The 25,686-nt window shown below is 46.9% G+C and overlaps 1 protein-coding gene across 1 annotated transcript in view; it reads left to right on the forward strand.

Moving 5' to 3' along the window:
- The window catches only part of lhx4 (LIM homeobox 4), a 423,339-nt gene that overhangs the window by 389,858 nt on the left and 7,795 nt on the right, over positions 1-25,686 (forward strand). The window contains exons 3-5 of the mRNA XM_085978002.1: positions 9,863-10,065; positions 13,108-13,265; positions 24,369-24,540. Of these exons, the coding sequence (XP_085834128.1) occupies positions 9,863-10,065; positions 13,108-13,265; positions 24,369-24,540 (533 nt within the window). The remainder of the gene's footprint in view (positions 1-9,862; positions 10,066-13,107; positions 13,266-24,368; positions 24,541-25,686) is intronic.

Below are 25,686 nucleotides of genomic sequence, written 5' to 3' on the forward strand. Positions count from 1 at the left end.
AGCCAGGTCCTGTAGTACCCTGGTGTGTGGTAATACTGAGCCATAGAGTGGAAGGCAACCTCTGTGGCACATTATGGCACTGCGGTACTACTGGCAAGGAGATAGGATTTTCACTGAAATGATAATGTCCAGTATAGTTTGAATTGCAGTGTAATTGAATTGTATTGCACTTTATGTTACAAGGAATAGCACACCTGTATAAATATATAGATAAAATCCCCCCATATTTCCTGTATGTAGGATGACATGACCATGGGTGTATGTCAAACCAATGTTGCATCAAGCGGTTAGAAGACATCATAAACTGTGATAGCAAGACTTGAGCAATTTATTGACTTCATCTGAACATTGAGGTGTGTAAATATCAGTAAACATACACCTCTCTGTGTTAGTCATTGAAAGGACACAAGTGCCTCCCTACAACGTACTGCTCAACTTTGCTGACAATTTTGGTGCAAAGAAGAAGTTGAATTTATATAGCACCCCTCACATAAAGGAGTACGTCAGAGCAGAGAGACTGACACTGAGCAGAAGAAACAATGTGGTGGCGGGGGTGAAGGGGGCTGGTGGCGGTTGTAGGGCGGAAGGAGAGAAGGGTCAAAGAAATGAAAGGTACAATCAAAGCGATTTTTTTTTTAGAAATAATGTAACTTGTATATATTAATTAACCAATGAAACAACATAAATCACATGTATTAAATATCATGGGGGAAAAATTCAGTTGGTTGTGCCTCCCGTTAGCGCCTTAAGAGGGCACTAATGGGACGCAAAGCAACTAGCGCCTGGGCGCGGCACTGCCCACGCCTCCCGCAAATCTCAGCGGGAGGTTAGTGGTGGCGCTAACCGGTAGCACCCTGCGGTGCTGCGCCGCTGGTGATGACGTCATTGGCGTGCGCAGCGCCCCGCTCACGCCCCGGCCACGATCTTCGGGAGTGCCCCCTGACTTACCGCCGGACGCCATGTACGACGGGGTCAGGGGGGCCTACCTGCGGCCGGGGAGGTGCAATTTAAAGGTGAGGTGCGGGGCGGCCATTTTTGTTGCTGGCCACCTGCCAGCACCTGCCTGCGCTCCCGTCCCAGACCTCCTGAAACCCCCCCCCCGCCCCCGCGGAGTGCTGGCTGTGCTCCAAATGCCTGGCACTTCTTTTGAGTGCCGGGCTCTTTTGCCTGCACTCCCGATCCCCGGGGGCCCAGCTGGGCCCCAGGTCGCGCTGCACAAGGCCCCTCCCCTTTAAGAAGGGGAGGAAGGCCTGCAATACTGTGGCGCAACGTGGCGCAGCGCCACAACGCCGCAATATTGACTCACAGTGCCCCAAGAGGGATGCGGGGCGCTTAGTAGCGCCCTGCTTTCCCCTTGGGGTGCAACCACTCAAGTTCCAGCGCGGGGGCGCTAATTTTTCCAGGGCGCTACTTTTAGCGCTCCGGCGAAGTTAACGCCCCAATTGGGATGCTACTCAATTTTTAGCCCCCATGCATCTAAGGCTGGACTGCACAACAGGTACATGAGGACCTCAGCAAATATCAACAGTTAAGTTTCCAGATACCTTGAATTCCTTTTGAAAGACACCTGGCACATGACAGGACTTATCAGTCATCAACAGATCTGTCTTAACCACATTTAGCTCCACCATGCCGGCCTCACCGCTGCCCTATCTGCAACGTTTTTCCCCTCTCTAAGCTTCTTGAACAGCTGTCGTCTGCCAGTTCCATGTTTGAATTGTGTCAGTGGCTTCTGCCATCTCACAGCACTGAGACCATCCGGGCCAAATTCAGAAAGCACATCCCCTGTGACTATGACTGCAGTGTGCTAGCATTCCTTGTCCTCCTCAACCTCTCCGTGACATTCAACACAGTTGAAAGAAAGAACTTATAGTTACATTGTCTTCCACAAGCTCAGGATGTCCCAAAGCGTTTTACAGCCAATGAAGTACTTGTAGTCACTGTTGTAATGTAGGAAAAATCATGATTTTGGCTGTAACATCCTTCTTCAAGTTGTCCAGCTTTGTGGGACTGCCCTTACATGGTTCTTCTCCTATCTGTCCTATTGCAGACAGGGCATCTCCAGTAATAACTTCTCTTCTTGCCCCCACATCACCACCCATGCCTTCTCCCTACTGCCAAAAGTCTTATCTGCATTTTGTCACCTCTAGACTAGATTTCTGCACTGTTCTCCTTACTTGCCTTCTATCCTCCTCCATCGATAAATTGTTCAAATCTTAGCCGCCCATATCCTGTCCCACTCGCCCATCATACCTGCCCTTGCTAATCTACACTGATGTCATCTGCCCCAACATATTGAATTTAAAATGCTCATCCTCAAAGTCCTTCAAGACTTAGATCTGTCCTCCAGGTACCACCTCCTCCAGCCACACTTGCCTGCTCGCACCCTTTGACCCTATGACTTTGTGCACTAGTGGCAGACCCATCAACTGCTTCAGCCACACTCTCTGGAACTCCATCCCCTCAACCCCTCCACGTTCCCTCTTTACCTTTAAAAGCTTCCTAGAGCCCATTTTTGACTAAGTTTTCCAAATTATCCCTCTATGGGGCATTGTCCTTTCCTTATTATTTTTCCTGCTGTAAAGCACCTTGGGATATTTTTCTCCTTTAATGGTCCTACATAAATGCAGGTTGTTGTTATCTTAGTACACGGCACATCTGTGGAATATAGTAATGGTAATTCCACAGGTCAATGTAAGTAGCCATTATTTGTTACTGTTTGTATTTGGTGCTGTGCAGGCTAAAAGAAGCCTTGAGTGGTAGAAGTGGGTTTGTCACAGTTGAACACCACAGTACCCTGACCTATTGGAGAAATACAAAGAGGATGAGAATGTTGGATAAAGGGGGTGGGGGCAAACTTATCTGATTCATGGACACACATATAATTGGATGGCTGCAGTAAAAAAATGTCTGTTTTAAGGAAAAGTGAGGATGATGAAAGGTTGGTAGAAATTCAATGAGGCTGTCAGAGAAAATTGTAATGGATTGAGATCGGGGCTGTCTGTACAATGATTTCCTCTGAAGGGATTGCGATCAGGGGCTGTCTGTCACTCAGGAATTACCGCTACTACTGCAACCCAATTTTGTCAGTTCTCAAGTGAGCACATCTGGGGATGGCTGATGTATGCTTCACTGGCTCCTGTATATACAGTGGATATGTGCAGTACACCTGGGACAGCAACAGAACCTGTAGGTAGGGGCAGGACTGGCTATATGTTGAGGTGGGGAGAAGAAAAAAAAGCGATGGTTGGATTATTTTAAGAATGTTAGAATTTATATTAATAGTCCTAATGTCTCCAATAGTGTATATATTCCATACCTACCAATATAGTCATCATGTTGCTGTCACAGAGATGCCTGTGGCACTGACTGATGCATCTGTTCACTCCCACTGTGGGGGAAAAAAGAGAGAATAACTGAGAAATCAGAGTAACATTATAACTATTATAATTCAGAGCTCTTTCAAAAGATGTGCTTTAAATTCAGGTCTTTAATCTCCTGCTGTTAAAATTACTCTGATTATAGCACAGGATGGCTTAAACAGGTGCAACCTGAAAATGGCAGCTACAAATATGGCTTGAGCTGAGTGGCTGGAGCCAATAGTGATTTATCTAGGGTTGGGCGCCTTTAATTCAGCCACTCTGAAGCACTAGCATCCATTCAAATTGGGCCTAATGGCCTGTTTCTGTGCTGTAGACTATGTAAATTAGAGCAGCGGCTCATGAATGATTCCTTTTACCACTAAATCACCAGGGCAGCTCAGAAACATAGAAACTAGGAGCAGGAGTAGGCCATTCGGCCCTTCGAGCCTGCTCCGCCATTCAACGAGATCATGGCTGATCATCCAAACCCTAGCATCCGGTCCCTACACCGACAGCCATCCCACCCAAGCCCTATCCCCGTAGCCCCGTAACCCCATATATTTAATCCCCCCTAACACTAAGGGACAATTTTTATCATGGCCAATCAACCTAACCCGCACATCTTTGGACTGTGGGAGGAAACCGGAGCACCCGGAGGAAACCCACGCAAACACGGGGAGAATGTGCAAACTCCACACAGACAGTCACCCGAGGCCAGATTTGAACCCGGGTCCCTAGCGCTGTGAGGTAACAGTGCTAACCACTATGCCACCATGCTTCCCAGGAGGACAAGGGAGATACAAAATGGCAAATCCTCATAATTTGAAAATGCACTATAAAAGGATAACCTCTAACAGACAGGAGATACCTTGGACATTCTCCACCGCCCATGTCTCCTGAAGTTGCGGGCTCATTCTTGGGGTGTGGTTCCACATGCGCCAGCAGCCCTCTGGCACCTCACCCCAGCGGCCAGTCTTCATGCGTAAGCTTAGACAGCGAGACTTTGCAGGTTATTCAACCTTGTGTGGGCATCACAGCCAGGCTCGACCCTGCCCTCACCCAACATTCACACATGCCACTTTCCAGCAGCACTCACCGGATACTGACCAGGAGCAAGACCTCCTCCTGAGACCAGGTGCACTGAGGCCAACTGTAGTGCTCCCACCATTCCCAGCTAAGATCAACAAAAAGCAGCACAGATCAAATATCGAGCCTGTTACCTGCCTGATTTATCTGGCTCCATGCCATTTAAATTTTCATCGCTCCACCATTGGCGGCCATGACTTCAGTTGTCTAGGTCCTAAGCTCTGGAATTCCCTCCCCAAACCTCTCCTCCACTCTCTCCTCCTTTAAGACACTCCTTAAAACCAGCCTCTTTCACTTGCCCTAATATCTCTTTATGTGGTTCGGTTTCAATTTTTGTTTGATAACACTCCTGTGAAGCGCCTTGGGACGTTTTACAAGATGAAAGTTGTTGTGGTGCATTTAGTCATTGAACCAAGGGGCAGTCCATGATTTTGAGGGAGGTAAGAAATCTTGTCGAGTACATACTTCTCAATCTTACCTTTTCTTTTGACTCAACTTCAGCAGACCACCTCCTACTGCCTCAATGCTACATATCCATTCCCACCGGTCAAACTTGCCGCCTTTCTTTATTCGATTGCAACGTTGTGCTGAATCGGGGCTGTGGACTCACCCCCACGGAGAAGTGAACTTGGACTATCCATACCATCATAGGAACATCACGTAAAAACCCGAAGAATGTTTAGGAATAGGAAAAAAGTAATTGGACCCAACAAGCCTGTCCATTTCATGGATCAATCCCACCCACCAGCCCAACACCTCACCTTATCCCCGAATCTCTTCCCCCCCTCCAGAAAGACATCTAGTTGTCTCTTGGACCCCATTGATACGGTCTGCTTCAGTGACCTTTCCCGGTAGCTATTAACATGCGAGCCCTTGAACACGGCGAACAATCTGGCCGGATCAATTTCAGCAGGGGTGTCAGAAATTGAAGCTGTGGTTCCATCAGTCGGAGCTCGATTCAGATCCAGCTCTCTGGGTGGAAGGACCGCGTGCGAAACAACTCGGGCGCCCAGTCGCTTTATGAAATTAGAGCCGCTCAAACTTTTCCAGCACCTGAGCTGCAAGTGGGTGGCTTGACTCAGCGGCAGCTCAGGCAAATTCACCCACTTTATCACTGCACTCCCCGCCGCAAGTCAGCAGAAACTTGGCAGAAGCAAACTGCAGTCTGCGAGCCAGTGCCAACTTCCTTAAATTAGTAGCATTTTTTGACTCGTTGCTTTGGCACTGAAGGGCTGAATGCCGCACTAATGGGGCCCGCTGCTGCAAATTTTTGTCCGGTTTTTTTGCTGGGACATTCTGGATAAGATGGGAGCCGTTATCTGCTGGCTCGGTCATTTCTCTGTCTTTCAGATGCTTTGAGAGTACTGGTCTTTTTGAAAGCGAATACTGAACTAGGATAGGAAAAGAGAAACGCTGGGCGAAATCGTTGTTTTCATCCTGTTCTGGTGAAGGGGATCGCCTCCACGTAAAACATCGTAAGCATCTGATGGAGGGTTAAGCTCCTTTTACAGTGCTCGATGCAGCATTCCCAGTCAGGTATAGCAGAGTTTAGATGCGGAGGAAAGCTCCCTCTAGAGTGCCGCAGCAAGCAGTCTTGGGTCAGATGTAGCCCGGGAAATAATCGGTCGAAGTGGATTGTGGAATGGAAATCAGGCAGTGCTCTGCCCTCCCAAGCACTCTCAGTCCAGGAAGGTCCCAGGCCTGATCCCCAGTCTATGCTGAGTTGCCTGATCTGGCCTCAGCAACCCTGGGCTTGGATGGGAGGGGTGTTAAACCTCAGCCAGGGTTCCCACTCGAGATTGCTTTCCAATGATTCCTGATGGCAAGTGTGTGTGTTTGGGTGTGTGTGTGTATACCGGGTGGCAGGACCGGGCTTGCTTGTAATGCCTTCCATGGTCGAATGGCCTGTCATGTCTAGGCTCACACGCGAAGAATGACAACGTTGACAAAACACTGCAGTGTTGCTGGCGCCCACACATACCTGTGTATATATAATAATAATATAATCAGTCAGGGGAAATATAAAGATGCAGTATACGGTGGTTGGACCAGTGGCGGGCTAAGCGAGGTTGACATAGTGGGCTACATCAGTAGGAAACCAAATACTGGTAGCAGTGTGGTAGGCCAGTGAACAAACTAGTGATGGTGACACAGTAGGTTAGGGCAGCGGAGGACTGCGCCACAGCAGCAACATTGGCTAGAAGGGAGTCTGGCTATGTTCTAAACCATTAAGGGTGTATTCACACTATAACTGTAGAGTTGGTGTGAGGTGGTTTCGATTTGCACCAATGCTGCAGTTATAATGTAAAAGCAGCCGGAATCTGGAGTCGGGTGGCAACTATTATATTCGGAAAAGGTTAATGAGGACTGGCCCAATGGATGGAAGTGGTCTTTTCTGGGAGTCAGGAGGAATTTTCCAAAGTTTTCCTGAAACTAGTTGCAGATTTTCTGTTGCCGCCCCCTGGAGTGAGCATTACTGGTGGTTGGGGAGCTCGGTGCACAAGGTTGCACCACCGAATGGACCTGATGTTTTTTTTCGCCCTTTTCATAAGTTACATGTATGTTTGCGTCTGTGTTTGCGTATCTGTAACCAGCCTGTGCCCCTCTGTCCTCCGATGCAGACAAAGGGAAATTACTTTAGGCAATTTCTATCCAGTCCCCGGTGGAAATTCGTTCAGACTAATTTTAAAAAGGCAACTCTAATTTGACACAGATTGGTGCCTATTTCTGGGCTCACTGAATGGCCATGAGGATAGCTGATGTTAAAAAGGGAAATGTCATGTGAAAACAATGAGGGGCGCTGTTCTGAGGATATGATTGAGACAATTGCTTGAGACAGAGCGGAGAAGGCTTCACTCTGGATATGGCCTGATACTTGCGAGTGTTTGTCCAGAGGGAGGTTAACCCTGTATCTAATTCCTGACCCGAGATTGTTAACTGTAGGTGCGAACAGTGGACAAATGTTCCACATTGCAGTCTTAACATCCAAACACCTTTGTGAATACAAATTTTCAATGAAAAATATTTTTAAAAAATTTAAATACGAGGAGGACGAAGGAATTGCCTTCGGTATTCGGGTAAGGTGATCAGAGAGGGCGGTTCTTTTCCACTGGGCCCCACAAGAAAATTCAAAACGTGTTATTAAAAAAAAGCTTATCTCTTTCTAGCCCCGGCTTCTTGTCTTGCTAGGTGAACCTAGTGAGAAAGCCAATGAGACTCCTTCTGGAACGAGTTATCGTGTTCTCGGCCTCAGCACTGGTTCGGCGATCAACCACCAGTGAGAAGAGACATACCAGCGCGCCAAAGTGGCCACGTGGGCTCACCTGGTGGTGGTGGGGGCAGCGGCGAGGGGGTGGGAAGAGGTGGGGGCAGACCAGGATAATGGTCTGAGCAACCAGAAACAAAGTAAATTGCATCTTTTACAATTTTTTATGCAACTCCCTTTACAAACAGTGGTCCCGGGGAGCTGGAAGGGGGGCGCCTTCCAGAAACAGCAGCAGTCGCCGGGTGTACCAGCGGGTTGAGGCAAGTGGGTGCCCGAGGTGTACCTGTTGTCGACGTGCGAAAGAGAAACCTCCCTCGTCACGGGAGAGTCCGCCAGGGTGATTGGCAGAGGTTCCCGATGTGTGCGATCCTGGTACAATCGCTGGGATCCACAGGTTATCAAGGCTCCTGTGTCCACCCTGCTCCTGAAGCATGTTAGAGCACTGTACAGATAAGCACAGCTACGATGCGTGTGTTGAGAGTATACACCACTGAAATATCCGTGTGAAAACCAGAGTCTGATTCTGTGAACAGCCTTGGCTGTTAACTTTTAAATGTTGGCTAGTTTTCCTGTTTCAATTTGTAATGATCGGTTGCTTGAAATAAAATGTAAAAAAAATCGTCCTGACACAGAGCAATGGATCAGATTTAACGTGCCCTCAGGGGGGCAACTGGCATTTTTGAAGAGGATAATATTGTGTCGCTTGTTCTGACACAAATCCACCTTGTAATGTGATTTGATTGAAGTAACTTTATGGTACCAATTTTTTCAATGGAATAAAAAGAGAAAGATGAAGCATAGTAAATATAACACAATTGAAAGAACGAGCTTTATCACATCCTCAGCATGTCCCTAAGGGTTGTTTGTCGTACAGGAGCCACTTTATTCCTGATGTCCTGACCAACAGTCCCACTTAGTTATGGGGTGAGTGTTGGTTCAGGACACCAGGAGAATTCCCTAATCTTTAAATAACTCCATGGGAACTTTCACGCCCATTTGAACTGTCAGTACAAGCAGATAAAGCCTCGGTTCTATGTTGCATCGGAAAGACGGCACCTCCAACAGTGCAGCACTTCCTCCGTGCTGCACTGGAACGATGGAGATGATGTGATGGAGTCCTAGCGTGAGGCTTGAACCAATGGGCCTTCTGACATGGGTGAGAATGCTACCCACTGAGTCACAGCTGACACTGGTACATTGGCTCTTAAGACCAGTACGATTTTAATAAGGAGCAGTTGGAATATGAACAGACAGGTTTGATGATGGATTCGCTTGAATGTGGTCCTTTCAGTGACTTGGCCCTGGTGTGCTGAAATCTATAATACTGTACACTGCTTTTTCATTATGGGTAGCCTTCTCACCAGTCAACCTTCAGCCGTTCACTCAGAAATATTATAATCATTTTTCAAACTTGAAACGATGATGTGATGAGTAAACACATTTGTGGATGGCAAGCAGCCAAAGACACCAGCACTAAGACAGGGACTAGCCTACATTTAGTGATGGCTTTTCAAGCTCTGCTGACACCTGGCACCAGTTTAGTTCATTGACCATCCCCCCCCCCCCCGCCCATAAAAGCTTCACTGTTGTCCATTTAGTATCAAACAGTGTCAGCCACGGCTCAGTGGGTAGCACTCTCGCCTCTGTCAGAACGTCGTGCGTTCAAGTCCCACTCCAGAGACTTGAGTACATAATCTAGGCTGACACTTCAGTGCAGTACTGAGCTAGTGCTGCACTGTCGGAGGTGCGTCTTTCGGACGAGAATTTAAACCGAGTGCCCAGCTGCCCTCTCAGGTGGAGATAAAAGACCCCACGACACTATTCAGAGTAAGAGCAGGGGAGTTCTCCCCAGTGTTCTATCCCTCAACCAACATCACCTCATTGCTGTTTGTGGGACCTTGCTATGTACAAATTGGCTGCTGTGTTTCCTACAGTGACAACACTTCAGAACTACTTCATTGGCTGTAAAGCGCTTTGAGACGTCCTGAGGTCGTGAAAGGGGCTATATAAATACAAGTCTTGTCATCTTCAAATATCAGGAAAGATTATTAAAAACAGGAAAGATGATTAAAAACAAAGTGGTATTCATGTTGGGCAAACCTGTAAAATAAATTGACCTTATCGTTTTTTTTATTCTGGTTAATTGCAGACGCTTTGGAACAAAATGTGCAGCCTGCCAGCAGGGTATCCCCCCAACCCAGGTAGTGAGGAAAGCCCAGGACTTTGTCTATCACCTTCACTGCTTTTCCTGCATCATGTGTAACCGTCAGCTGGCCACGGGGGATGAGTTCTATCTGATGGAGGACAGCCGGCTGGTGTGCAAGGAAGACTATGAGACAGCCAAACAGAACGGTAGGCACCGTGCTGGAAAGATGAATGTGTCACGCAACATTGTCAAAAGATGACTATATTGCATCTTCCTTTATCCAGCTTGGCATATTATTTAAAACTGTTCGGTGGGATGTCACTTGCGCCGACGGTATCTTTCTACCCTGAGATGTAGGAACAAATTAAACATGAAAAAAAAACATCAATTTATACAGCACCTTTTCACATTAAAATGTGCTTCAGGCTTTTTGAAGTTCTACGACTGCTGTTGCGTCGCAAACTTTCATTTTAAAGAAGTACAAAGCATGTAATTTACCCCACACCTGCTACGTTGGGGAGTATGTTGTGATCACAAAAGCCACTGCACTTAAAAATCAATGGGATTACCACAGCAGCCATTCTGCACTGGAGGTAGGGGGAGTCCAGAACAAGGGGGCATAACATTAAAATTAGAGCTAGGCTGTTCAGGGGTGATGTCAGGAAGCACTTCTTCACACAAAGGGTAGTGGAAATCTGGAACACCATCCCCAGAAAGCTGTTGAGGCTGGGGGTCAATTGAAAATTTCAAAACTGAGATTGGTAGATTTTTGTTAGGCAAGGTTATTATGGAACCAAAGCCGGTAGATGAAGGTAAGATACAAATCAGCCATGATCTAATTGAATGGTGGAACAGGCTCAAGGGGCTAAATGGCCTCCTCCTGTTCCTATGTAATTCCTGGAGCAGCCTGTTCCGGACAATGGGGCCTATTTGAAAATTCCCTAAGGCGTCTGTGCTGCCCCTTTAAATGAGCAGGGCTCCATCCAGGTCCTGTCAGCTGATCGCACAGCAGAGGCGACTGTGGTCAGCAAACTCAGACCATCCTATGGTCTGGCTTCAAGGGAGGTTGCCTTGAATTAGGCATCTCTTGCAGGGAAGCAAAGAGAAAATACTAATTGATTTTTAAAAAGTGGTTCTAGGAACAGGACGGAAAGAAGCTTGTTAATTGTTCAGGTTATTATAAAAAATGGTAATTCTCTGGCAGCTGCCTTGTTGCTGAAATCTTCAGATCTAATGTCTTTCGCTGACCTGCAGTCCACTGATAGACTAATATTAATTAGATTAATGACAATTACTAATAACCTGTTGTATAGATAGTTATTAATAGGTCCCTGGAGCAAGTGTTGTGCACTGAGTAATATCACAACACAAAATACAAATGTGCATTACATCACCTGAGCCAATCAATCAGCTAGCGAGGAAGGCAAGATTTATGGTTACCGAGCAATCCTGTCTGTCAGCCTCATAATAAATTAACTCCTTCACTCCTGCCATGGAATGACGCTGAGAAGGTTAAAAACAAATGCCACCGGGCCAGGAACCTATTCGAGCGAATCATCCGCCCGGTTTTCTGTTCTGTTGCATGGAGAACGTATTGGGAATCTGGGCACAGGCGGATTGCCATTTTCCAACCATTCCTTTTAAATGGTCCGAAGATCAGTGCACGAGCTTCTTTTCAGCGCTGCAACGCTGGACAACTTATTTACCCTTGTATCTCTTAATCTAAAATAGACAAAGTTAAACTGCTTTCTGTAAACAGCGAGCTGAAAGAAATGTGTTTGTGTTGATGTGTAAGAATAAAAAACAACCACTCTATCTGAAAGTATCACACGGCGAAATTGCATTAGGAATTCACTCCTGGCTCTGAAAACATTTGATTGATCCACTAATAGTTAAACTCCACTGATTAATTTAGGGATACTTTATTGATCAGTGAATGGCTCGATTTTCTTTCAGATGCAAATGGAGGCATAGGACCAAGCTATTTGTATTGGTTAACAAGTGTTAGCAGATGAAAAGCATATACAGGTTATAGAAATAATTCATATGGAGCACTGGGCTGTCAATTGCCTTTATTTACAGTCTGTTACATTTGCAATTGTTTCAGGCCAGTGAAAGGTTAAATGCAGACATGCCTAGAGCCTAATATCAGTGTCTGGAAACAACCAAACCTTTTTCAGGATTGGCTGCCCCACCATGGGGTCCACGATATACTCTTGCTCTTTTTCTTTGTCCTGGAGGTATATGAATTGCTTGAGTCAGGAACTTAAGAAGCCACAAAGGAACATAAGAATTACTATATGAAAAAAACACGGTTCATCTAGTTCACCTTCTACCATCCTGGTACTCGCATGATACTTAAATAATAGTGTTGTTAACTAATCATAGCAATCAATCTCTATCAATTGGTCTACAACAGAGGTGAGGAAAACCCCCAGTGGTGGAGAGCTTTGGCAACCATAGGTCCAAAGTCACCTCTTCGTCCCAAGGCTTACCTTAAATTGTCTCAAACTACTCATGCACTGTATCCCAAAATATTATATTCTGAAAGAAATCTATCTAATTTTCATTTTAAATCAATTTTGACAGTTCTGTAGCCAGAAGCTGCTTAAACTGGACATAAATATGACAATGTTTCACTAGCTCGTTATTCAGTTAACCTTGTATATAGGTTGTTGCTATGAGGCAGGACTTCATGAGAGCAATGGTGTGTACTTACATAAAAAGCTCATCAAAGGACTGTTATTATTCTGGTATCAGAAAAGGTTTTAAAAGTACGAGTGAGATATTAAACAATGTATTGCTATTTTCCTCTGCTGATGTCTTTTTAACCTCTGTATTAATTTATTGCTTAAAAAACAATGTGATTCATAGTGGATTGACACTGTGATTTAAAATGCTTATTTTTGTGATAAACCCATTTCCAGCTGTATTAATCAAACTTAATCAAGTTACCACTCTTAAATATATCAAGGAATATTTATTAAAGCAATTTTTTAAAAATTACATTCTAAATGCTACCTGATTGCGTTGGTTCATGGCAGATTTTGCGTTTGGCAAATGAGTTTGAGCAGAAACTCGGGGGGAGGGGGGAAGAAACACATTTCAAAACTGGTGCAATTTGTGGCCAAAGTGGAAACTCTACTCCCATATATCATAATACAAAACCTTTACTTTTGTCACAGTGGCTCTATTGTACATTTGCGTCTGTAATTTAAGATCTGGTAAGAACTTGTTGTCTAACACAGATGCTGATGCAGAGGCTGGAGCAAAGAGACCTCGAACTACAATTACAGCCAAGCAACTGGAAACACTGAAGAATGCGTACAAAACCTCTCCAAAACCAGCTCGACACGTGAGGGAGCAGCTCTCCTCAGAGACGGGGCTCGACATGAGGGTTGTGCAGGTAAAAAAAAATTGGGGGAGTAGCTTTGCTCATTTTTATTTTATTAACTCTTTCACTTCAGAAAATGCTACTTGTTATGGTTCACCTCGCCCCCTAATTCTTGGTTGAAATGGCTTGTATTGCAAATACAGTGAGCAGTGACATCACAATGGCAGCGAGTGGTGACGTCACAATGGCAGCGAGTGGTGACGTCACAATGGCAACGAGTGGTGACGTCACAATGGCAGCAAGTGGTGATGTCACAATGGCAGCGAGTGGTGACGTCACAATGGCAGCGAGTGGTGACGTCACAATGGCAGCGATTGGTGACGTCACAATGGCAGCGATTGGTGACGTCACAATGGCAGCGAGTGGTGACGTCACAATGGCAGCGAGTGGTGATGTCACAATGGCAGTGAGTGGTGACGTCACTGGCAATGAGTGGTGATGTCACAATGGCAGCGAGTGGTGATGTCACAATGGCAGCGAGTGATAACATTACAGTTTTATGATTGAACAGTGCCACATGGTGAATCAGTTACCCCTTTCACTCCTAAAGGATAAAGATGCAGGGCACTGAAAAATAATCCACTATATTCACAGATCTTTTACCATTTATGAAAAGTGTCAGAGTGGCACTTGTGAAAAATAACCCTCATTCACTAAAAGATAGCTGCTAAAATATTGCATCTCGTCTCATAAAAGGTGAGCAAAATCATGCAGGTTAATTCAGAAACAGTGACTTTGAACACAACAGTTTAATAAAAACATAAGAACATAAGAAATAGGAGCAGGAGTAGGCCATTCGGCCCTTTGAGTCTCCTCCGCCATTCAATGAGATCATGGCTGATCTTCTGCCTCAACTCCATTCACCGGCCCTATCCCATATCCCGTGATGCCCTTACTAGTCAGAAATCTATCGACTTCTGTTTTGAATATACCCAATGACTGAGCCTCCACAGCCCTGTGGGGTAGAGAATTCCAAAGGTTCACCACCCTGTGTGAAGAAATTTCTTCTCATCTCAGTCCTGAATGGCCTACCCTTTATCCTGAGGCTGTGGCCCCTGGTTCTAGACTCCCCAGCCAAGGGAAACATTCTCCCAGCATCCACCCTATCAAGCCCTGTAATAATTTTGCATGCTTCAATGAGATCCCCTCTCATTCTTCTGAATTCAAGAGAATACAGGCCTAGTTTACTCAATCTCTTCTCATATGACAGTCCCGCCATCCCAGGAATCAATCTCATGAACCTTCGTTGCACTCCCTCTATGGCAAGTATATCCTTCCTTAGGTAAGGAGACCAAAATTGTACACAGTACTCCAGGTGTGGTCTCACCAAGGCCCTAAATAATTGGAGTAAGACATCTTTACTCCTGTACTCAAATCCTCTTGTAATGATGGTCAGCATACTATTTGCCTTCCTAATGGCTTGCTGCACCTGCACATTCACTTTCAGTGACTCATGTACAAGGACACCCAGGTCCCTTTGAGCATCTGCATCCCCCAATCTTTCACCATTTAAGAAATATTCTGCCTTTGTTTTTTCTACCAAAGTGGATAACTTCATATTTATTCACATAATATTCCATCTGCCATGTTCTCGCCCACTCACTGAGCCTGTCGAGATCCCCTTGAAGCCTCTTCACATCCTCTTCACAACTGACACTGACACCTAGCTTTGTATCATCAGCAAATTTGGAAATGTTACATTTAGTCCCCTCATCCAAATCATTGATATAGATTGTGAATAGCTGAGGCCCACACTTTGTGTGTGTACAGATGTAATTTGGTTGAATCCTTACAATTTAGGCACAACTGTAGACTAAATATCTACCGTAGAAATTATTCCGACTGTAACTGGGTCTAAACTAGAACAATGAGAGTTTGTGGAGAGTATGCTGGCCCAGCTCTGGCACAGTTCTTTGGGTGTCATAGAAAAAGTTTCTTGTTCTATATCACATGATTCACATTTTGATTTTTTTATCAATGTCACCTGCTGTTGTACCCTTTTGTGAATGCTGTTAGCTGTTATTAAGGCTCCCTCCAAAGCACAGCTGCCATTTTACTAATATTTAAAATTGAGCTTTGTGTATATTATATAGAGATAGATAGATATCAATCAATCTCTGAGCTGATGTAGTCAGGAGAGAGGGAGAGACATTATACCATCCTACCTTATGGTGTTATCAGAAATCGAAGATTAGTGGTAGGCCAGAGGATTGGGAAATTTTTAGAAACCAGCAAAGGATGACTAAAATAAAATAAAGAGGGAGAAGATAGATTATGAAAGTAAACTAGCAAAAAATATAAAAACAGACTGTAAGAGCTTCTACGGGTATATAAAAAGGAAGAGATTAGCTAAAGTAAACATTGGTTCCTTAGAGGATGAGACTGGGGAATTAATAATGGGAAACAGGGAAATGGCAGAGACTTTGAACAAATATTTTGTATTGGTCTTCACAGTAGAAGACATTAAAAGCATCCCAATAATAATTGATAATTAAGGGGCTATAGGGAGGGAGTAACTTAAAACAATGACTATCACTAGAGTAAAAGTATTAGGCAAACTAATGGGACTAAAGGCTGACAAGTCCCCTGACCTGATGGCCTACATCCGGGGGTCTTAAAAGAAGTGGCTGCAGAGATAGTGGATGCATTGGTTGTAATCTACCAAAATTCCCTAGATTCTGGAGAGGTCCCAGCAGATTGGAAAACCACAAATGTAACGCCCCTATTCAAGAAAGGAGGGAGGCAGAAAGCAGGAAACTATAGGCCAGTTAGCCTAACATCTGTCATTGGGAAAATGCTGGAATCCATTATTAAGGAAGTAATAGCAGGACATTTAGAAAATCATAATACAATCAAGCAGAGTCAACATGGTTTTCTGAAAGGAAAATCGTGTTTGACAAATTTACTATAATTCTTTGAGGATGTAACAAGCAGGGTAGATAAAGGGGAACCAGTAGATGTAGTGTATTTGGGTTTCCAGAAGGCATTCAATAAAGTACCACATAAAAGTTTACTGCACAAGATAAGAGCTCACGGAGTTGGGGGTAATATATTAGCATGGATAGAGGATTGGCTAACTAACAGAAAACAAAGAGTCGGGATAAATGGGTCATTTTCAGGTTGGCACACTGTAACTCCTGGGGTGCCACAGGAATCAATGCTGGGGCCTCAACTATTTACAATTTATATTAATGACTTGGATGAAGGGACCGTGTGTACTGTAGCCAAATTTGCTGATGATACAAAGATAGGTGGGAAAGCAAGTTGTGAGGAGGACACAAAGGGCAGGAATTTAACTCAGGAGTCGGGTTGGAGGTGGGACTACAACTTTCGGGGTTGTAGTCCCGCCTCCATCGAGATGCGGCCAATCCACGTGATTTTAACTTGATTGACCTTGTTGAGCCCGCCCAGCGGGCTCAGCAGGCCAATTAATGGCACCCGGCAACAGGTGACGTCACAGACTGAAATTTCATCTGTCAAGAGATTTTGACAGATGAAATATCAGTGTTTCACAGCTGTTTGAAGCTGTCAAACACCGACAGTCTTACTTCTAACCTGAGTCCTTCTCCACAGACTCAGTTAGAAATCTCTCCTGCACAGAAAGCTGCAAGCTGTCACTTTTGACAGTTCGCAGCCATTCTGCTTTCTGTGCTGGTAAGATGAGGGACTCCTGGGATCTAAAGGAAGGAAGGCTGAAAAGGTAAGAAAAGGTAATTTACACTTCTTTAATCACTTTAGACACACCAAACACACTTACCTTTGCACTCATACACACATCACTCACCTGAACACCGACATCTCGACCCCTCCAAGTCCTTCAACCCGACGGGCCACCTCCTCTAACTTGGCGTGGTTTGGAGCCGTCAGGAATTCCACACTTCAACCTTCAAAATAGGGATTAGGCTCAAAACTGTCTGTTATCTACCTGTTAACAGGCAGTTAATTGGCACTAATCCCTTCCCGCCTCGGGTAGGCGGGTCCCAGTGCGGGGCGGGTACCCACCTCCTTTGAAACTGGCATGGAGGTGGGTTTGGGTGTGGGATGGGGTCGGGACCCCTGATTTCGGGATTTTAACCCCCCCCGCACGCCTCCAATCCCGACTCCACGGCACAATGAAAATCCTGCCCAAAGAGCCTGCAAAGGGATAGAGATAGGTTAAGTGAGTAGGCAAAAATTTGGCAGATGGAGTATAATGTGGGAAAATGTGAAGTTATCCACTTTGGTCAGAAAAATAAAAAAGCATATTATTATTTAAATGGAGAGAGACTACAAAATGCTGTGGTACAGCGTGATCTGGGGGTCCTCATACATGAAACACAAAAAGTGCAGGTACAGCAAGTAATTAGGAAGGCAAATGGAATGTTGGCCTTTATTGCAAGGGGGATGGAGTATAAAAGTACAGAAGCCTTGCTACAACTGTACAGGGCGCTGGTGAGGTCACACCTGGAGTACTGCGTGCAGTTTTGGTCTCCTTATTTAAGGAGCGATATACTTGCATTGGAGGCAGTTCAGAGAAGGTTCACTAGGTTAATTCCTGAGATGAAGGGGTTGTCTTATGAAGAAAGGTTGAGCAAGATGGGCCTATACTCATTGGAGTTTAGAAGAATGAGAGGTGGTCTTATTGAAACATATAAGATTCTGAGGGGGTTTGACAGGGTAGATGCAGGGAGGATGTTTCCTCTCGTGGGGGAATTTAGAACTAGGGTGGCATAGTTTCAGGATAAGAGGCCACCCATTTAAAATGGAGATGAGGAATTTCTTCTCTCAGAGGGTTGTGAATCTTTGGAATTCTCTATCCCAGAGAGCTGTGGAGGTGGATGTGATGAAATATTCCATTCATCACTGCCTGTGACTGTGGTCGGTTTCAGGTTTCTCCTCACCATTGTATTGTATATCACTGCCTGTGACTATGGTTGGTTTCAGGTTTCTCCTCACCATTGTATTGTATATTGGAATGTATGGAATGCATTGTGTGTAGGGCTCCGCCCATACCTGGCCCCTATGTAAGCAAGCAGTCTGGCCTCATATCCAGTACTGCAGATCTCCAGATGGAAGATACCTCTCTCCACTGCGTGTTATCTTCTAAGTTAATAAAAGCCTTGTTTTGTTTCGCTAACATCGAGTCTCGGAATTATTGAGGCACGTCAATTTTATTAACTTATTTTTCAACACAATGGACCAACTCCTGAAACCCGAACGTTTGGATTTGGATCAGCATGCTCCGGACGCATCAGCACGCTTCGGACACTGGTTTATGTGTATGGAATTCTTCCTGGACAATTCCGCAGCCGTCAAAGACGCTATGGACGCTGCGAGGATGAAACTCGGAATTCTGCGGAATTGGGTAAGCCACCGGGTTTACCCCCTCATCCAAGACGCCGACACGTACCTGGCCGCCTGCGACATCTTAAAGGTGCATTACCAGCAGCCTACGAATGAGGTGTATGCTAGGCATCTGCTCGCCACTCGCGCACAGCGACCTGAGGAATCGGTGGAGGAGTTCCTAGGCACCCTGAAAATGCTTGGCAAAGACTGCAAGTGCCGAGATGTAAAAGCCGCAGTGTACACCGACGAGCTTGTTCACGATGCCTTTATCACAGGCCTCAGCTCCACTTACATCCGGCAAAGACTGCTGGAAAAAACGGGATTGGACCTGAAACAGGCTGCGGACACCGCGCGATCCCTGGATGTGGCCCAGAGAAATCTCGGATGCCTACTCTTCAGCCCGCGCCGTCCACGCCGCCACATGTGCACCAAGGGCGCCGCCATCTTGGAAGGCATCTTCCCCGCCCGGCAGCCCGACACCGTCGGGGCCCCGCTCTCCCCCCAGAAGCCCTACGACAGCCGCGACGCGTCGGGGACCCAACTGCTACTTCTGCGGGCAGCCAAAGCATACCAGAAACCTGTGCCCGGCGAAAGGCACCACCTGCTTTAAGTGCGGTAAGAAGGGGCACTTCGGGAAGGCGTGCAGAGGGAACCCCGCCGGAAAACCAACCGCCGGAAAACCCGCCCGCGCCGTGGGAGCGGCCATCTTGGATGCCATCTTGCCCGACCTCGTGGGGTCCGCCATCTTATGAGCAGACAGCGTGGACGCCATCTTGTCTCGATCAGGGCCCTACAGTGGCATCGGTCACAGTAGACCAGACCAGGCCGCACCCGCTATCCAAATCAATGGTGGACATCGAGGTAAACGGGTGCAGGGTTAAATGTTTAATTGACAGTGGAAGAACGGAGAGTTTTATCCACCCTGAACTGGCACAACAACTGTCCCTAAAGGTGGTCCCTACTCAGGGTACCATCTCTATGGCTGATAAAACCCAAACATCGACCATTTTGGGTTACTGCACGGTACAATTGTCCGTTAACGGAACTGTTTATGATAATTTTAAAGTATTAATCATGAAGAATCTATGTGCGAGCGTGATCTTGGGCCTGGATTTCCAGTGCAACCACCAAAGCATCACGCTCAAGTACGGTGGGTCCCAGCCGCCCCTCACAGTGTGCGGTCTGGCTACCCTGAAGGTAAAGCCGCCTTCGCTATTCGCGAACCTTACCCCTAACTGCCGGCCAATAGCGACCAAAAGCAGGAGGTACAGCTGGGAGGACAGGCGGTTTATCGCGACCGAGGTAGACAGGCTCCTGAAAGAGCGCATTATTGAACGCAGCAACAGCCCGTGGCGTGCCCAAGTGGTAGTGGTAAGGGGTAGCGAGAAGAAACGGATGGTGATCGACTATAGCCAAACGATCAACAGGTACACCCAACTAGACGCCTACCCGCTACCCCGCATATCAGAAATGGTGAACCAAATCGCCCAATACCGGGTGTTCTCCACCATCGACCTTAAGTCAGCGTACCACCAGCTCCCTATCAGACCAGAGGACCGCCCGTACACCGCCTTCGAGGCGAACGGACGCCTCTACCAATTCCTCAGAGTCCCCTTTGGGGTGACGAATGGGGTCTCGGTCTTCCAGAGGGAGATGGACCGCATGGTCGATGACCACCACTTGCAGGCAACCTTCCCCTACCTCGACAACGTCACCATCTGCGGTCACAACCAGCAGGATCACGACTTGAACCTCGAGAGGTTCCTGGAAACCGCACAAAAACTCAACCTCACCTACAACGAGGACAAGTGCGTTTTCAACACCACACGCCTCTGCATACTAGGCAGCGTGGTGGAGAATGGGGAAATCAGACCAGACCCCGACCGATTGCGCCCCCTACGGGAGCTGCCCCTGCCCAACACTCCCAAAGCCCTGAAAAGGTGCCTGGGGTTATTTTCTTATTATTCCCAATGGGTCCCCAACTACTCCGACAAAGCCCGCCCCCTCTTGAAAGCATCCTCTTTTCCGCTCTCTGCTGAGGCCCACGCCGCCTTCAAAAGCATTAAGCAGGATATTGAGCGGGCCACGCTACAGGCAGTGGACGAGAACACTCCATTTCAAGTGGAAAGTGATGCGTCTGACTTCGCCTTGGCGGCCACCCTCAACCAGGCGGGGCGGCCCGTAGCTTTCTTCTTGAGGACCCTCCAAGGGCCCGAGATCAGACACTCCTCCGTGGAAAAGGAGGCCCAAGCCATCGTGGAGGCAGTGCGCCACTGGCGCCACTACCTAGCCGGCAAACGCTTCACCCTACTTACCGACCAGCGGTCGGTAGCGTTTATGTTCAATAATAAACAGAGGGGGAAGATTAAAAATGATAAGATTCTTAGGTGGCGGATCGAGCTCTCCACCTTCGAGTATGACATCATTTACCGGCCAGGGGCCCTTAACGAATCCCCTGACGCCCTCTCACGAGGGATGTGTGCCAGCGCCACCGAGGATCGGCTACAGACCCTCCACAACGACCTCTGCCACCCAGGGGTCACGCGGCTGTTCCACTTCATAGAGTCCCGATTGAGGAAGTTCGGTCTCTGACCAGGAACTGCCGCACTTGCGCTGAGTGCAAGCCTCGGTTCTACCGCCCAGATAGAGCCCACTTAATCAAAGCTACACGGCCCTTCGAGCGGCTCAGCTTAGATTTCAAGGGCCCCCTCCCGTCCGTCGACCGCAATGTTTACTTCCTGAACATTGTGGACGAATACTCCTGGTTCCCATTCGCCTTCCCCTGCCCAGACATGACCAGCGCCACGGCCATTAAATGCCTCAACAGCCTGTTCTGCCTGTTCGGTATGCCGAGCTACATCCATACGGATAGGGGGGCGTCCTTCATGAGTGAAGAGCTACGCCAGTACATGCTGTCCAGGGGGATCGCCACGAGCCGTACCACCAGCTACAACCCCCGGGGTAACGGCCAAGTGGAGCGAGAGAACGGGACAGTATGGAAAGCAGTCACTCTAGCTCTAAGGACCAAGGGCCTCCCTATCTCCCGCTGGCAGGAAGTCCTCTCGGATGTGCTCCATTCGATACGGTCGCTATTGTGTACTGCCACTAATGCCAAGCCTCATGAACGAATGTTTGTCTTCCCCTGGAAATCCACCTCAGGCGTATCCATGCCGTCATGGCTCTCCACCCCAGGTCCGGTATTCGTGCGAAGGCATGTGAGGGGCCACAAGACGGACCCTCTCGTGGAGCCAGTGTACCTACTCCACGCCAACCCCCAATACGCATATGTCCGGCACGCCGACGGAAGGGAGGACACCGTGTCCATAAAAGACGTCGCCCCAGCCGGTAACGACAACAACCACGGCGATAGCAGCGACAACGATCGCAGCAACCCTTACCCACCCACTACTTTTTCATCACCCCCGGAAGAACATCGACCAACGGCACCCCCACCAACTACCCCTTCAACAACCCTGGCGGCGCCCCCGGCAGAGACCCAGGAGGCCCCCGGGGACACCCAGCCGACACCCGCGACACCACATCAGCCACGTTGGTCGCAGAGGACTACCAAACCCCCGGACAGACTAAATCTATAGAAGGGGTGAATGTGATGAAATATTCCATTCATCACTGCCTGTGACTGTGGTCGGTTTCAGGTTTCTCCTCACCATTGTATTGTATATCACTGCCTGTGACTGTGGTTGGTTTCAGGTTTCTCCTCACCATTGTATTGTATATTGGAATGTATGGAATGCATTGTGTGTAGGGCTCCGCCCATACCTGGCCCCTATGTAAGCAAGCAGTCTGGCCTCATATCCAGTACTGCAGATCTCCAGATGGAAGATACCTCTCTCCACTGCGTGTTATCTTCTAAGTTAATAAAAGCCTTGTTTTGTTTCGCTAACATCGAGTCTCGGAATTATTGAGGCACGTCAGTGGAGTCATTGAATATATTCAAGGCAGAGCTAGGCATATATTTGTGCTACAGGGGAATCACGGGTTATGGGGAACGGGTGGCGAAAGTGGAGTTGAGGCCAAGATCAGATCGGCCATGATCTTATTGAATGATGGAGCAGGCTCGAGGGGCCGAATGGCCTACTCCTGCTCCTATTTCTTATGTTCTTATGTTCTCAATTCAATTACAGACTTGGAACTCTGCTCAAATTAGCCATTATTCTATCTGGAGTGAGGTTCTTGTTATAGAGGGAGAGCTGTAGATGGTTTCTCCATTACAAAAAATGGCTATTGTACATGGCAAAGTGCTCTAGAGAGTGGCTGTTGTGTTGTGTCCAAAATTGGACAACAGACTGGAAAGAATAATAACTGGGGTGGGGGGGGTATGGGGGCGGTGGTGGGGACATGGGCAGTAGCAGCCTTAATGGCTCTGTTGAGAAAGGCAATGTCCAGTGCTGTACTCAGCTATTCAGAATGCGCGAGTTCCAGGCTTGATCCCTGGTCTGTGCTGAGTTATCTGATTTGAGCTGCGACAGTAACAGGAGTGCTGCAACTGGACTATGCACTCCTGGGCTAGGCAGGGGCAAATTCAGCCGTAGTTTCCATAACCGATCGCTCTCCAGTGACACTTGCTAGAGTGTAGATGTTGAGTGAGCACATGGATTACAATCCCTCCACTGTAAAACTGCATGCCAAAACTCAGTGTTGACTTTGGTGAGGTACTGAAGGATGCCCACGGGACCTTATCTCAGCACGAGTCTGGAGAATAAGGGAGAAAATTGGGGGAAGAGCAAAATAAAAATCATATTTACATTATTATGCTTTTAAATGTTATGAGGAACTGGAGGGCACATTGGTGCTACCCTTTGGTAATCCAATGTGTTGGGCCTGGCAGTAGTAAGATACTGGCTCATGTCAAGATTTTCCTTGTGGTAAGTTCTCCACCTCAACCAGACCATGAAGAAAAGCATCAAAGCTGCAGTCGGGTACTTCTGCAAAGGAAAGGAAGAGTAAATTGGGGAGAGAGAGCTAACTCAGTTCATTCTAGGAGTAATAGGACTGTCCACTGGCTTGGTCAGGTAATGATGCATGGGCCATGAAGTCATGGAAAATGAAGTAGCCCTCAATGAAGTAGCACAGTGCCATATCCAAACAGCAATCACTGCCTCTTCTCCTTTAGCCCCTCACTCCTGCCATTTTTCCTCTTTCAGTCCATAGGCCAGGGGGGTCTGAGGTGGACGTCAGCACAGCTGAAAAGACTGAAGCTCACTGACCGATCCTACCACTAACTTCCTCTCCTGAATGGCGCCTAGCTGGGAACTAGTGAAGCTTCTTTCAAGAGAGCAATTGCTTAAATGAAAACTGAATATCAAATGTCTGATTTCGGATTCAATTTACTTTCTGTCCTTTCATAGGGAGACGTCAGTTGTTTAAGTTTTCAGTGAATTTTAATCAACAGCAAATCAAACCTCAGACTCGAGCCAAGATCCATGTCCTGTCCTACCCCTACTCCGCAGGTTTCGAACATTGATAAAAGTGCTAACCCCAAATAAAGGGAGGATAATTGTCAACTAAAGATACTTTTTTGAGTTTTCTCATACAATTTTGAAAAGCTGTATTCAGCCAAAAAAAAATCAGGATGTACAAGATTATTAGTGCAGTATACCTTATTTTTGACCGACCATTGGAACCATATAGATTCATTCATCAGGTTGTAAAACAGAGTATAGTTATAGGTTTAATACACATGGAACACACTACTTTGTCTAATTTAATACTAAAATTCTCTAGCTGGCGTTGAACAGGTACTTATGAAAATCCTTACATTTCTTTCAGGTTTGGTTCCAGAACAGAAGAGCCAAGGAGAAGCGCTTGAAGAAGGATGCTGGCAGGCACAGATGGGGACAGTATTACAAGAATGTCAAGAGAAGCCGTGCAGGGGCAAAGAACGGGAAAGAAAGCTCTGTGGAGGAGGGGGGTCTCAGTGACAGTGAGCTGAGTTTCAGAGGTGAGTCAGCCCTCGTGTGGTCAGTGCGTTTTAATGGTTTTCTTACCTTTTTGGAATTCCACCATACTAGCCCTCATGACTCAGAGCCATGTGTCGGGATGGTTCATTGGGGATCAGGGCTATATACTGCAGTTGTGCAACAGGTACAATGAGGCCCACACCACTACAAGAAGTGTCATTGAAAAGACGTCAGAAATTCTCAAGCCCTGTTTTAGGTGCCTGGATAAATCTAGTGGAGCCCTGAAATACAGCCAAGGAAGAGCCTCAAGGATCATTGGCTCACCTTCTGACTCACCAAAGCCACTCTACCACCTACAAAGCATACAAAATTATTACAGGGCTTAATAGGGTGGATGCTGGGAGAATGTTTCCATTGGCTGGGGAGTCTAGAACCAGGGGCCACAGCCTCAGGATAAAGGGTAGGCCATTCAGGACTGAGATGCGAAGAAATTTCTTCACACAGAGGGTGGTGAATCTTTGGAATTTTCTACCCCAGAGGGCTGTGGAGGCTCAGTCATTGGGTATATTCAAAACAGAAGTCGATAGATTTCTGACTAGTAAGGGCATCAAGGGATATGGCGATAGGGCCGGTGAATGGAGTTGAGGCAGAAGATCAGCCATGATCTCATTGAATGGTGGAGCAGGCTCGAAGGGCCGAATGGCCTACTCCTGCTCCTATTTCTTATGTTCTTACAAGGCACAAGTCAAGAGTATGATGGAATATTCTCCATTTGCCTGGATGGGTGCAGCTGCAACAACTCGAGAAGCTCAGCACTATCCAGAACAAAACAGTTTGCTTAATCGACACCCCATCCGCCAGCTTAAATATTCACACCCTCCACTACCGGCGCACCATGACTGCAGTGTGTGCTATCTACTGCAGCAACTTGCCAAGGTTTCTTCGGCAGCATCTCCCAAACCCGACATCTCCACCACCTGGAAGGACAAGGCCAGCAGGTGCATGGGAACACCATCACCTCCAAGTTTCTCTCCAAGTGACACACCATCCTGACTTGGACATATATTGTTGTTCCTTCATCGTTGCTGGATCAAAATCTTGGTTTGTCCTGGATGGTGTTGAACTTCTTGAGTGTTGTTAGAGCTGCACCCATCCAGTATCCAATTTATAATATATTCCCACTTATT

Source organism: Somniosus microcephalus, chromosome 3 (genome assembly GCF_052327205.1).
Source record: "Somniosus microcephalus isolate GS21.2 chromosome 3, FLI_Smic_1.0, whole genome shotgun sequence".
Taxonomy (NCBI): domain Eukaryota; kingdom Metazoa; phylum Chordata; class Chondrichthyes; order Squaliformes; family Somniosidae; genus Somniosus; species Somniosus microcephalus.